The 13,374-nt window shown below is 39.9% G+C and overlaps 1 protein-coding gene and 1 non-coding gene across 2 annotated transcripts; one reads left to right on the top strand and one right to left on the bottom strand.

Moving 5' to 3' along the window:
• Positions 1-344: 344 nt before the first annotated feature.
• On the bottom strand, positions 345-417 carry Trnak-cuu (transfer RNA lysine (anticodon CUU)). The gene has a single exon. It is a non-coding gene; the product is annotated as a tRNA-Lys (tRNA).
• An 8,109-nt stretch (positions 418-8,526) lies between these two features.
• LOC145463551 (uncharacterized) lies at positions 8,527-12,193 on the top strand. Its single transcript, XM_081447313.1, has 6 exons — positions 8,527-8,848; positions 9,123-9,281; positions 9,704-9,865; positions 10,381-10,546; positions 10,818-10,900; positions 11,945-12,193. Exons 1-6 carry the CDS (start codon positions 8,728-8,730, stop codon positions 12,133-12,135), a joined length of 882 nt encoding a protein of 293 aa, XP_081303439.1. The 5' UTR covers positions 8,527-8,727; the 3' UTR covers positions 12,136-12,193.
• The last annotated feature ends 1,181 nt before the right edge of the window (positions 12,194-13,374 follow it).

Raw genomic sequence — 13,374 nt, 5'->3', positions numbered from 1 at the left:
CCTAACAGTATCAGAGCAATCCAAACTGTCTTTTACTTATACATTAAAACTGATGAGAATCAGGCTTTCCTAAACAGATTATTACACAGTTCCAAATGGATTATATCTAATAGCAGTCTTTTCTGTCATCATAAATCTTCGTCGAAAGATCCCACTTCATCCACGACATTTTCAGAAAGTACGAAACCCCATTGGTAACTCAGTTTAACTCCTCCTTAACCGTGTTAGTGGTAACTCGCATATGACGGAAACGCGGGAATGGTTGGTACTATGAAAGCAAAAAATCGCGGTTGCAAAACTGATTTTAAAAATCTGGGTTTTGAAACAAAATAAATGAATACCTTCGCCCAACGTGGGGCTCGAACCCACGACCCTGAGATTAAGAGTCTCATGCTCTACCGACTGAGCTAGCCGGGCACTTGATGATTTAACAAAGATTTTGAACTGACTTATAAAGTATCTGCAGTCAGTTACTATCAGTTAGAATCGTCTGAAATATTGGCCCGTTTGTAAGTTAACAGCTATTCCCTAGCAAGGATTTCGCAAAGATTTTCCAAAATTAGTCCGATAACAACACTCATTGACGAAGTTAATCATGAACTGAAAGATAAGCAGACAACGAGAATCGGATAAGTATCGTCGCAAGTTTTCTCCTCTGATAGATTGATAAACCTTCCTCGAGAGGCATGACTGCATGAAGAAAATTATTAATAATAGTAATATAATAATAATACTAATAATCTCAGTGAGACACACTCTCCGGGACTTCCGCTTTCATTCGCTCGTTGTAAACATTACCCCTATTGTGTTTTAGGGCTGGCAAAATTATTTTGACTTGTTTTCTACTGTTTTTAAGCAGTGAATACCTCTCGCTCCGAGAGGTAGTAGGCGACTCGTGAGGTTAGAATGCGTTGGTCCGTCCTCATCAGTAGGGGCTTGCTCTAAAATTTTGAAACCTGACACAAGGCCTTTGAATTGGGGTAAAAAAAATGGCGAGAATTACAGGGCTAGCGCGCGCTTGTTTATATGGAAAAAGGGTCCAACGATGAATGATTTACGCGTTATTTATCACATTTGTCTGTAAAATCCACGGGACTGTAGCTCACAGGCAAATATATGGAGATTACAAAACATGACGACTATAAATACTATAGTCCTCAAATTTAATCATGATCGGCAAAATCGGAAGGAGTGATTTACAAGATTCGACAGACCAGGAATCGCTTGAAAACCTCATAAACAAATGAAATCAAGGTGGAGAAGGACAGGTCTCCAGAGAATATTTGCTGTAAGAACTGTTGGGCCAACAAGATCCATCTATCTGATGAAGCTGGTAAGACATGTTGTGGTAACAGGAACAAAGAGCATAATATCAATGAGAGCTGAGCCATGATCAATAAGTGGAGATCGATGTAGACAGCGCTTCGGACCAGTTCAACAGCGCATGCACGCCTAACCACAAACGTCACAGATCTGCATGTACATGCGCCTTCTTACAAATGTAGCTGACTCAGAAGAGAAACATGAACGCATTGAGAATTCAACTCAACAGTTGAAGGACCTTGAAGATACCTCTGAGTTCGTCTATCTTCTGAGTTCTTTTTCTATCCATTCTGATCTCACTATATTGTCACACTGGTTGACAGACATTATTAGCGTTTTGACCAAAAATTCATGCTATAAGAATCATATATCACTTCTCATTCACAATTTGTTAAGCCCAGTAAAACAGGTGGCAAACTGAGTGCAATAACACTGAAACAAACGGCGCCCTGCTCCGATGACATATTGATCAAAACACCTTTTAATATCAACGCACCATTGATTTCGTTTGTTTGCGGTCTCACGGCCCTTTATGACAGCTGGTTACTGTCAATAAAAGTTGACATCCCTAGCAGGGGAGTGAGATTGTAGCTCGGCCAAGCGTATTGTAATCAATCTTCACTCGAAAAGAAGCGGCGAAGAAGATGAAAAACGAAGATGAGAAAAAAGTTCAAGGCGACAGGTGTCGGCTTATACTTTGTGCTATTACTATATGCAAGTGTGATAGACTCCGGACAAGGACACAGCCCAAGACCAGAGGTCAAATATGAAGGTATTCATGAACACATATTTCATGCGCTTTTCATGCACCCACGGTTGATAGGTTGATCGGTTAAGTAACAAAGATATGTAGAAGTATACTTTTTATTAGGTCGAGGCAGACAGACAAGTTGAAGAAAAAGAAAAGTTACTTTGAAATTCGTTCAGTTCTTTTTTTTACCAGTCAACTGATCTGTCATTCATACTTAACTCGGGCAAGACAACTGAACGCTACAATGACTGGCATTTCCGTAAAGTATGACTGCAACTTAAGCAACTTGGTTATTAAATGTTTCCAGAAGAGATTTTAGCTCTCACATTGCGTGTATGTGAAAAAAAGCACAGTTCTTTAAAATTTTAATTAAGCCCAGGGGCTATGGGGCGAACATTCTGACCTGACATATTGAATAATAACAGGGTTAAAATCTCAGTTGGCAGGAGGCAGACCTGAGTTGGCTATTGAAGACTAGTGATGGGCAGACCTGATAAATTAATCAGATTCTTATTCATCTTATGTTTTTTATCTCCTACTATTTACCGTTAGAGTTAAACTAAGAACCTTACAGGCATTATCTTTATATATTAACCTGCTTCCACAACCAAGCTCCTTTTAAACAAGGTACTCCAACAGTTAGTGGCGTTCTCCCTGACAGGTTGCCCCTAAGCATTCCCTCCGGGTTAACAATTCATCGGTATCGACAGATGGTAAAATGTCTTCCCGTGATCATAACACAACGCCTTAATATTGAATTGTATTCTTCGGTTGAGAGAGGTACCATCGCGGTGGAGAGAAGTACTGTGATGGTAGAATACTTTCTTCAAGATTCCAATACAGCACTCCAGGCCAGACTCAAAACCAGATACATCCCTCTACATGCCAAATGTAAAACGCGGCCCTAAGTATAACCTAAAACGAAATTATGGCTTACTAAGTCCACTCATAAGATTTTCTATTTATACCAGCGTATCTGTTTGGTCTTAATCTGGTATTTATTGAGAAGACAGACATGCATTATGGTCCCCCGCCTGCACATCAGTCAAGCGTTGTAACCGTGAAGCGCCTGTCCCAGCATGAGCCAGAGAAAACTGCTTATCGTGAGATTCACGGAAACTCGTCAGTTATGTTTCATTGTTGCATCATTTCCAGTTCTTCTTTCTTTCTATAAACTAATTATAAATTAATGCGTTTAATATTTTTTTTAATCTCAAAAGGACAACTTTCCTCCGACGGAGTTAAAGGTGGAAGGTATTTATCAGCATTAAAGTTTTCGAAGGAAACTCATTCTCAGTTTCACTTCCAACCTTTGTCAAACCAAGAAATTTTAGAAGAAATAGATGAAGGCAAAGTACAATCTTCTGATAATGACATTGAACCTGCTGAGCCAGTTTCTGCCTCACTTGTTGAAATCGTGGAAGAAAGCAGTCCAAGTCAAGCTCAAAATGATGATTTTAAACAGCTTTCGCAAACCAAGAATTCTTCACATTCCTCTGCGATTTTTATATTTCCTCAGCACAAAGTACATACTTTGCAGACAGGTCATCGTAAGCCGCTTGTGAAGTTCAAACAGAACTCTGCAGGAGTCTATCCGTCTTCCAGCAAGTCAAAGATTTTTACGCGAGTATATATTCCCGGAAAACCTCGATTATTCAACACATCTCATGCCGGGCCTAATTGGACGAAATTACTTTTATCTCGGAAATTTACCTCTCTTAAACACAATACTTTTAGAAAAAGTGCATCACAGCTATCCAACAATATAAATGTAGCAGATGAGGCGAGGAAACGAATTAATCAAATGGAACGCAATCAAGCGAGTTATCGTGACATTCTGGAAGCATTCATTTCTCGGATGGGCCTGAACGTAAGTTCAGACCTCCACCCCAAGCCTTCTCCGGGCGTTTCCCATCCTCGTCCTTTTAAGAATGTTCTACTGAACAAGGGAAACACTAATTTACCACCGAAAAAGGCTTCTTTGCAAAGGACATCAAATCAGAGAGGAGGTTACATGAACTTTCATACTGCAAGAAAATCTACTAGTTTGTCTGCGAATTCATTGCAGTCAACTACTGTCATTAAAGGTGTGCCGTTAGAAAAGAAAGAGAAGACAAGTTCGCTAGAAGAAGTTTTTGATAGCCTGTCAGATAAAGAATTCCTTAACAGTAAAAAGAACTCGACATCACAGGGTGGAAAAAAGTATGTAAACAACAGCCCCAATCCGAGAATTTTGAATTCTTCGCTGAGAGACATGACAGCACGTGATAAACCTGGACTCGGGACACATCCTAAAAGCCAAGTATCACCACTAAGTTCTAGTGTTAACAACGCACAGATGAAAGCCACAACGCCACAGCTGAAGAAAAATAAAAGCCAAGACAAGAGCAGAAATATTGCCATAGGACGTGGCAAATCTGGACTCGGGAAGCGTCCTAAGAGCCAAGTATCACCACTAAGTACTAGTGTTAATAGCACACAGACGAAAGGCGGAACGCCACAGCTGAAGGAAAATAAAAGCCAAGACAAAAACAGAAACATTGTGATAGGACGTGACAAATCTGGACTCGGGACACATCTTAAGAGCCAAGTATCACCACTAAGTCCTATTGGTAACAACACACAGACGAAAGCCACAACGCCACAGCTGAAGGAAAATAAAAGCCAAGACAAAACTGGTAATATCGTCACAGGTCGTGACAAATCTGGACTCGGGACGCGTCCCAAGAGCCAATTATCACCACTAAGTCCTAGTGTTAACAACACACAGACAAAAGGCACAATGACACAGCTGAAGAAAAATAAAAGCCAAGACAAGAGCAAAAATATTGTGACAGGACTTGACAAATCTGAACTCGGGACGCGTCCTAAGGGTCAAGTATCACCACTAAGTACTAGTGTCAACAATACACAGACGAAAGGCACAATGACACAGCTGAGGTTAAATAAAAGCCAACACAAGAATAGAAATATTGTCACAGGACGTGACAAATCTGGACTCGGGACGCGTCCTAAGGGCCAAGTATCACCACTAAGTACTAGTGTTAATAGCGCAAAGAAGAACACCACAACGACACAGCCGAAGAATAATAACTTGAAGACCCAAGACAAGAGCGCAAATATTCGTGATTACCCTAAAATTGAAACTCATGACAAACATTTAGTTGATCATATCAAAAGTGTTAGTCACAATTCGGTGCTGGCCCACGCCAGAAAAAATGCTATTTACTTAAACAGTACAAAGTGGTCTATCAATACAAATGGCACATTTACTCTCTCGCTGGATTCCAACAGTTCACTGAAACATTTTAGTGACCTTATCAACTTTTTTAACAGTTTTAATTCGGCCTCCTCTGACAAAAAACCGACCTCAAACATTAGTACTGGAGGAAACAGTCACATAAGTAGTAAATTCAGAAACGGCACAAAACATCGCATTATTTCAGGAAACCTGCTCAGGTTTTTGGACTTTGTCCACACTAAAAAGACGAGTAAGAGACTGGAACTGAAAAAAGGACACACCCATTCTGACCACGACTCCATCGCAGATCAAATCAGAAAACAACTACAGATGTCGATATACAGAGGTTGGAACAAGGCAAGCAAAGAAAGAAGGCTCGGCTCTAAAAAACTACCAACGTCATCTTACCCGTCTGTAAACAGTAAACTTACTAATTCACATGATACAATGCGATTGAAGAGTAACGATAGCTTAAACAAAAGCGAAGGAGACGACTTTGAGCTTAACGTACTACAGATGATGAAAAATGTGAGTCAAGAAGAGCTTTTAAAACTGGAAGACGACATAGTACATGCGTTAAGCTCTGCAAAGCTGTGGAATATGCCTCAACAACATGAAAAGCAAAATCCAGGGCAACAACACCAAATTAATCCAGAGAAGATGAAAGATAAGCAAATAATTAGTCGTCAGCACAACAAACAAGAACACTTAAGCGAAAAGCAACGAAACCATCAACAACAATTGAATGAACAAGGGCAAAAACTAGACACATTTAAACATCGTAACCCAAAAGTTGGACAACAAAAAAACCAAACTCGTACTCAAAGGAAAAATAAACAAACAAAGCAACAAATTGAAGATATCAATAATGGAACAACGTTGCACCAACCTGAGCTCGAATTTGAGTCTAGACAAAGTCATTTACAGCAAACTAACCACACAAGACACCTCTTAAAGGAGAAGAACATGTCTCATTCTTTGGAATCAACAACAACAGTTCAAAACTGTAGCCTGTTAGCCAGTTCTGTAAATACTACCACGAAATTTCTTAATTATGGGTGTAACCAAACTCACAACAAATTATCTCCCCAAAATAATGGAAGCAAAGATTTCTTTTCACATTCCGCCAACACCTCACAGGCAAAAACTGGTGCATTAATTAAAATTGCACATACATTGCACAATGCGGCTTCTGTACAATCTCCTTTGGCTCGTCACAGCTCGGCGAGAAAAATAACACGAAATAACACTTTGCCCTTAAAGACTGGGAACAGTACTGTTGTTACAAAACCTGGCTTCAATGTAGCTAAGGATGTAGATGACGCCAAAAATATTTCAGTACAGCTTGACAGAGATTCAGCTCAGGAACCAGTGAATACTGAATCAATTTCCGAAGGAAAGACAGGCTCAGGGATAGTAGAGCTAACAGAATTTGTCGACCAAGGTAAGTTGGGGGAAAACGTGTCTTACAGCTGGTATAGGGTGCTTACCATTTGTCAGAATAAACCGGTTGGGATGATCGTTGAATAATGATAAGGGTTTTTCTAGGATCAGCAAACCAACCGAACGAGATGCCGCTTACCATTTGCAATTCGATTTCTCGTAATTGTTTTCGGCTGATGAGAGACTGGAAACTGGAAAATTTCCTTCGTTCCGTTTCAAACGAGAAAAGAGGGCTACCTCTGGAGATAGTCTAGAATTTCCGAACGCATTTTCTGGAAAATTACTGTTCCATTTGACTTTCAACCGAAATTTCCGGATTTTTTTGCTCAATGGTAAGTATCCATAGTTTTCTTTGAGCCGTAGCTATATTATACGTATTTAGCGTTTCATATACACTGATATTTAAAATAACTGTAAGGATAACCAGCAAGATAGCTCAGAGCGTCCAATGGGGGACGATTGTGATCTTGGCAGCTGTCTGTAAAAAAGGCGTCATTCGTCAATTATCGTCTAGAATTTTGACTGTTGTCAGAGTTGGGATGTTAAATCAATTATAAGTGCTCCAAACTAGACCCTCACATAAGTGCATGTAACTTCCTTGCATTTTCCTCCCATTTTCCTAAACAGTGCCAGACAAGGAAAATCTGACAACAAAGTGGTCGGAGTGGACACCGTGCTCAAAGACCTGTGGTGATGCAAAAAGAAAACGGATTGAATACCGCTGTACTTCTAGCTCTCAGGAGATCAGAGACTGCGAGGTCAGCGGCCTGCAACACGAAGCATGCGTCTTCAAACCTTGTCCTGGTAAGTGTATTGGTATTAATGGATGTAGTATTCAAGAATCAGACCTTTCTTTTACAAGGCTGCACATTTCTGTGAATTGATATGCATGAGGCGTTTTCTCAATTATTACCATTGTGTCGTTATCCTCGGCCAGCCACCACTTGTACAGAGCAATGAAATATTAAATTGCATGATCATGAAAAAAGTTGGTGGGATGTGGCGTGATTTCGTCTTCATCTTCATATTCAATTGATTTCAACGTTGTGCAGATTATGACCTCACTGACTGACAAACCTTTTTTTAGTATAACGGACGGAAAATGAGTTTATATGATACATTGACATGAAAACTCAGAAAAAAAACCCGTTCACTCGATCTAAATGAATTCACTCCACGATAACTATGTCTCCAAATCATCCCCTGCCAAATGGCTATATTTCTCATTTTTATTCTGTAAGAGCATTGAGATTTTTTAATGTAATGCGCTAGAAATAAATTATTATTATTATTTTTTTTTTTTTTCCCTGCAGTGGATGGACGGTTTACAGTATGGACTCGGTGGAGTACGTGCAGTAGAAGCTGTGGATTCAAAGGATTTTCTGTTCGCAGCAGATCCTGTACAGCCCCTAAGCATGGCGGTCAGCCATGTTATGGTGCTGGAATTGACACTCGAGAGTGTAATCGAAAGCACTGTCCAGGTAAAGTACAGATGTTTACACAACTCAATTACCAAGCAGAAAAAGCAATAAGCACAACAACCAGTTCGATAGAGCTAAAAGTCAGGAAAAGCTAGATGGGCCTACAGCCATACAGACATTGTGTTTAACGATAGTTTTTATAGCTGCATTTACTCTTACATTAAACAATATCCTCGTCGAATAAAGCGACTGGTCCTTGCTAAATATTTCAACACGAGTAAAACAAAGTGAAAACATATTCTTTTGAAGAAAGGAAAGGTGGAAAGTAATTTGTACGACCTGTAAAGATTTGTCGATTCAATGAGTCAAGGGCATAAACAACGCCATTTCATAGCCTCTATAACTCGATCAAACTAACGATGATTACCTAAATGTGATTAAAAACACTGCAAACTTACTTACGTTACGTATCTCCCTTAGTTAACGGTGGCCTAAGTAAGTGGTCCAAATTCGGTCTTTGTTCAAAATCGTGCGGAGGTGGAGTGAGGATGCGTCATCGAGAATGCAACAATCCTGTGCCTCGATATGGAGGAACGGAATGCGACCCAACAGACTTATTTGAGACACAATCGTGCGGAAACATGAAGTGTCCTGCCAAGACACTGAAGCGTGAGTAAAAGGATCATTATTATTATTTCTTTTTTTGGCTTAATTTGAAAGATAGGCTCCATTTCTGGCCGTTTCGGGAATCCGGTTGTCATCCTCCTCCCAACGAACGATGTGGGGCAAGGAACGCGGGCTCACAAAACGGCTGGAAATGGAACCCAATTGAAAGACTAATAAGGGAAAATTACCCATAGAGGGTCATTAATTCAATGGTGACGAATTGCCTTACTGATTTCCTCATCGTTCCTACTTACCAGTTGTCTTATTTTGAACCCAGGTCTCCAAGTTGCCGATGTGGATCCTAAATCCTTGTGTGATTTCAATCCCTGTGACGAGGCTGGATGTCTGCATGACCCAGCTGCACGGTGTATCACCGACTTTGAATGTAATCCAGTATTCTTTAATGTCGACGGGGACATGCTGTCAAATTGCAAGGGTACGTTGAGCTCAACTGGTTCATTTAACTTGCCATGTAAAAAGAACTATTGCCTCACCAGTTAAAAACAACCAAGAGCTCATTGAATAAATGTTGAATACTCCCCTTCGCTGCAGAATGTAATAATAATTGATTGGATTTTTGGTAGGCGGCAGCTGCCTACCATAATAGGTTTCTATGTCGTGATTCCTTCCTTCTTAATTCCTTCCTTCCTTCCTCGCCTCTCTCTCATCGAAGCCAAATACGTAGATCAAAGTCAAAGGTAAAAATATTGCCTTGGGTTGACAAGGGTAAAGAAAAGCTGGAATAAAATGATTCCAAAGTAACGTTTCATTCTTTTGTGCCATAGATTCTTTAACTTGCTCCCTGCATTCCACCCACAGCGTTTAATCGTATCGCTGTCGACTTTTTAATCTTTACAGGAATGGACAGCCTGTTTTCTCGAATTCCAGAGGTGATCTGTAGCTACAATCCATGTCTTTCTGAGAAGTGCTGGGAAATCAGAGACCAGTGCGTTGTTGATCTCAAGTGCAGGCCTGTGTTCATTGGTATCGACAGACGTTCAATACCACCTCAGTGTCAAGGTGAATGTGGATCTTGTGGATATTGATATTACCTGGTAGAGGGTTCAGATATGACTAACCAGTAAAAGGGTGGAGATTGGTCAATGCGAGACTTCGGAAGAATGCGAGACGAACGTTTTTCTTTGCCAGCCCGAGACTTCAAAGAGTTTTACATTTGAGGACGAAAAGTTCAGGCTCTAAGACGTTCAGACGTCACTTTATAAATGCAAACAAAAATAATCTGGACTTCGAGAATTTCATAGCTTCGAGACAGCTTTGTGAAAAAAATTGAGGCTGTGAGACGTACTTCGAGACCGTGAAATTGGACGATCATTTTGCGAGACCCATGGTCCTTGAAGGACCATTCACTACCCCTAGTAAAAAGTCCGACCCAAATCCTGCCTTGCAGTCACTCTGATCTTATAAAATAATCACTGATAACGGCACGCATTGAGAGCAATGTTAAATTAAATGCACGCACAAGGTTCGTTTCCAAAGGTTGTCCTTTTAATCCTGCTGTGTTTTTATCTGTTTAGTACATGCTACTGCGAGAGTGGATCGATTGAGAGGAGACCAAACCTGGACTAAGTTCTTTCCCACGAGCAGACCAGCTCCTGTTAACCTTGCCAGTGATTTAATGCCATCGTTTACACAACTTTGGTTCCCAGTAGCTTCTTCTAATAGAATGCAGCCATTTGAAAGGTGAGGCTTAAAGGCGTTACTAAATTCCTTTTTAACTGATCTACCACGTCCGACCTGGGGGAAGGCTTACAGCTAATTAATTGGGGGAGATTTTGATAAATTTTGCGCGTGGGAAATATTTTAACGAATCTGTTTGTATAAATATGAAAAACTTTAGCGCGATGTCGCATGCTGAAACGTTACAAACAGTCTTGTTTAGGGAGAAATTCCCTGTTTTACTTTTTTTGACAGTATTAGTGCTAACCGTATATTTACTGTTTTTCTGTTAAAGGATGACCGATGTAAATAATTATCCACTGGCTTTTTCAAGGACTTTAAATACCTCTCCTGCAATGGCTAACAGTAAGCATACAGGTAAAGTACAAACACATTAATTATACACTGTATAATTTTGAATAACATCCTACGGAAAGGTTACGTTCAGATCAGCATTACGCAGTCCGCCCAACAACTGCAGCAATGCATTAGTGAGCATTGTTGATCTCCATAAGAAAACATTTTATCACGAAATATTGGTTGGACAAAAACCGGCAACTCTTCTGATATCTTCGTAGAGTTTTCAAAAAAAACGTACAAGTAAGTTTGACTCCTTGATCTACGAAATGCTCTTTACCAAATATATTTAGCCTTCTTTGAAGGAACACGCAGACTGATTCGATCCACGTAAAAGCTTTTACCTAACACTTTATAGTCATTATATTGGATTTGTTTTTTTGCGAATTATACCCGTAGGGGCAAAAACATTTTCTTTATTGTTTTATCTTATTCTGATATTTTCCTGTTATCATTGAGTATTTTCAGTAACGATGAAACATCATATTTACTCTTAGCTGAATCAGTTGTGGGGTCAAGTATTTAGTGATTATGTTTTGTGAACTTGAGGTCGTTTTGGTAGGCTAAGGATTGGTCGATCTCATACGTGTTTCTTTTCCGGCTTTTCTTTTCTTTTGTCCTGCTGGTCAACAATAGGTTTTAGCTGTTAAGATGTTGCAATTTGCTCGCTACCTTAGCTAAGTACCCTCTTTGTCTTCCTTAACTGAAGGTTAACACTTGCTTAAAATTAACAGATATCTTTTCTTAACTGTAATTGGTTAGTCTTTCCTTACTCTAGCATTTCGCACGGCTAATGAATGATAATTAATGAAAGCTACAAAAACACAAACAGCGGCCAGCTCTGAAAACGGTGCCTGATGGAAAATGGCATGCTTCAGTATTAGAAAATGAGTCAGGAGTTTCATTTCTTCATCAATTTTCTGATGGAAAACAGCGTTAGGGGAGTTTGATCACGGAGAGAACTATATGATGGCACACGAAACTGTTGAATTCCAAGAATTATCTTCACCCCCTCCAACGAGACGTTGACTAAATTTAAATCTCCTTGTCTGTTGGTTCTTATAGTGCAATCTTTGGAGCAAAGGCCAGTGACAGAAGTATTTATTGAGAAAGTTCCGAATGGAAACCAGGCTGATGATGATGATGATGATGATGATGATGATGATAATGTTGATGATAACGATGACGTCGATGAGAGCAAAGCTGATGAAGATGACGATGGAAATGTATTTTCTGACTTTGACGAGGATGGTTGATAAATATTGGCACTGCTAATAAATAATTGTTAATGAAACAAACGAAACCGTCTTGTGTGTGTGCGGCACCAATCTAAATCGATGACGGTGTCAGCGAAAAAAAAACCGAAAAATCACTCATAACCTTGTTAAGGTTTACTTGTACATGTTTCAGCTGGCGTCAACAAGATCTTATTTCAACAGTTTGTTAGCAATGGCTGGTTCTGACAAGAAGAAATATAACTAGGAATTAACAAATATATTAAAGAGCGTACGTTTATGGCAAACGGCAACGAAAATGAAACTTTTGCCGTCTGCCTTCAGCTGTTTGTCATGAAGAGTAAAAATATTTGTATTTGGAGTGAATAGTAGGAGAAGTTTTTCTTTTATTGTGTGATTTATTAAAGGATTAAAAGAACTGAGAACACAAAAGCAAAAGCATTTGCCATAACCTAATACTGGGTAGCTTGGCGAAGTGGATGATCTTTTGATTCCAGCTGGCTGTAAGCTGTGCTCCAAGGTCACACATGGACCGTATAGCGGCTGCCAGAGGCGCCAATGTATGCTTTCGGTTCGACCTTGTTGAGCTGCGTCGTTGCTGTACTTTGCGACGGCGATTAGCCACGACAACATTATTATTATTATTATTATTTTCTCAGTCCGCCGGGGCTCTCCTCACTTCCCGCCATTTTCCCTTCTCTCAGACTTCTCGTTATATTTCCCCCCTGTAGCCTTCTCTTTCAAATGATCCTACTGAATCCATGCTGCCATTATCTCTGCGGAAGTCGACATCTTACGAATTTATGCGAGAAAATACAGAAAGTGAGGGAGTTAATTATCCTAAAAACCATCTCGCAGACCCCCCCTCCACTCTCCCCCACCCCAACTCTTTTAGCGATCGTATTTTCTTTCTGAAATTCAGCTTCGGTTAATCGAGGTAACTTTATTCTTTATTATTAACTGTATTATTGGTCGCACCAACCATCACCGGAAATCGTTTTACAAACATGCTTACTAGCGTATGGATTCCCTCACTTTCAATTGTTTTCCTTTCCTTGAAAAAGTTGACCGGAAACGATTTTTTAATCGTGGGAGGGCTGTCGGATATTTGAATAATTATATTTTACCACTAAACGTGCGTTCGCGCGTGAGTAGTTATGTAACGTAATAAACATTACCGGCTAGCAGTGGAAATGAGTATTGCCAATTTAATTGCTTGGTGAATCGTGCGAAGTTGTTCTATACAATCAGAGCTTTTCT

The sequence above is a fragment of the Orbicella franksi genome, chromosome 12, assembly GCF_964199315.1.
Source record: "Orbicella franksi chromosome 12, jaOrbFran1.1, whole genome shotgun sequence".
NCBI lineage: Eukaryota > Metazoa > Cnidaria > Anthozoa > Scleractinia > Merulinidae > Orbicella > Orbicella franksi.
This window is presented reverse-complemented; position numbering and strand designations above follow the sequence as displayed.

What these genes read in the sequence shown, in the direction of transcription:
- LOC145463551 (XM_081447313.1), top strand. Translation starts at nt 8,728, where the DNA reads ATGCGTCATCGAGAATGCAACAATCCTGTGCCTCGATATGGAGGAACG. An exon ending in CATGCTGTCAAATTGCAAGG is followed by an intron (nt 9,282 to 9,703) that starts GTACGTTGAGCT and finishes TAATCTTTACAG; the next exon opens with GAATGGACAGCCTGTTTTCT. An exon ending in AATACCACCTCAGTGTCAAG is followed by an intron (nt 9,866 to 10,380) that starts GTGAATGTGGAT and finishes TTATCTGTTTAG; the next exon opens with TACATGCTACTGCGAGAGTG.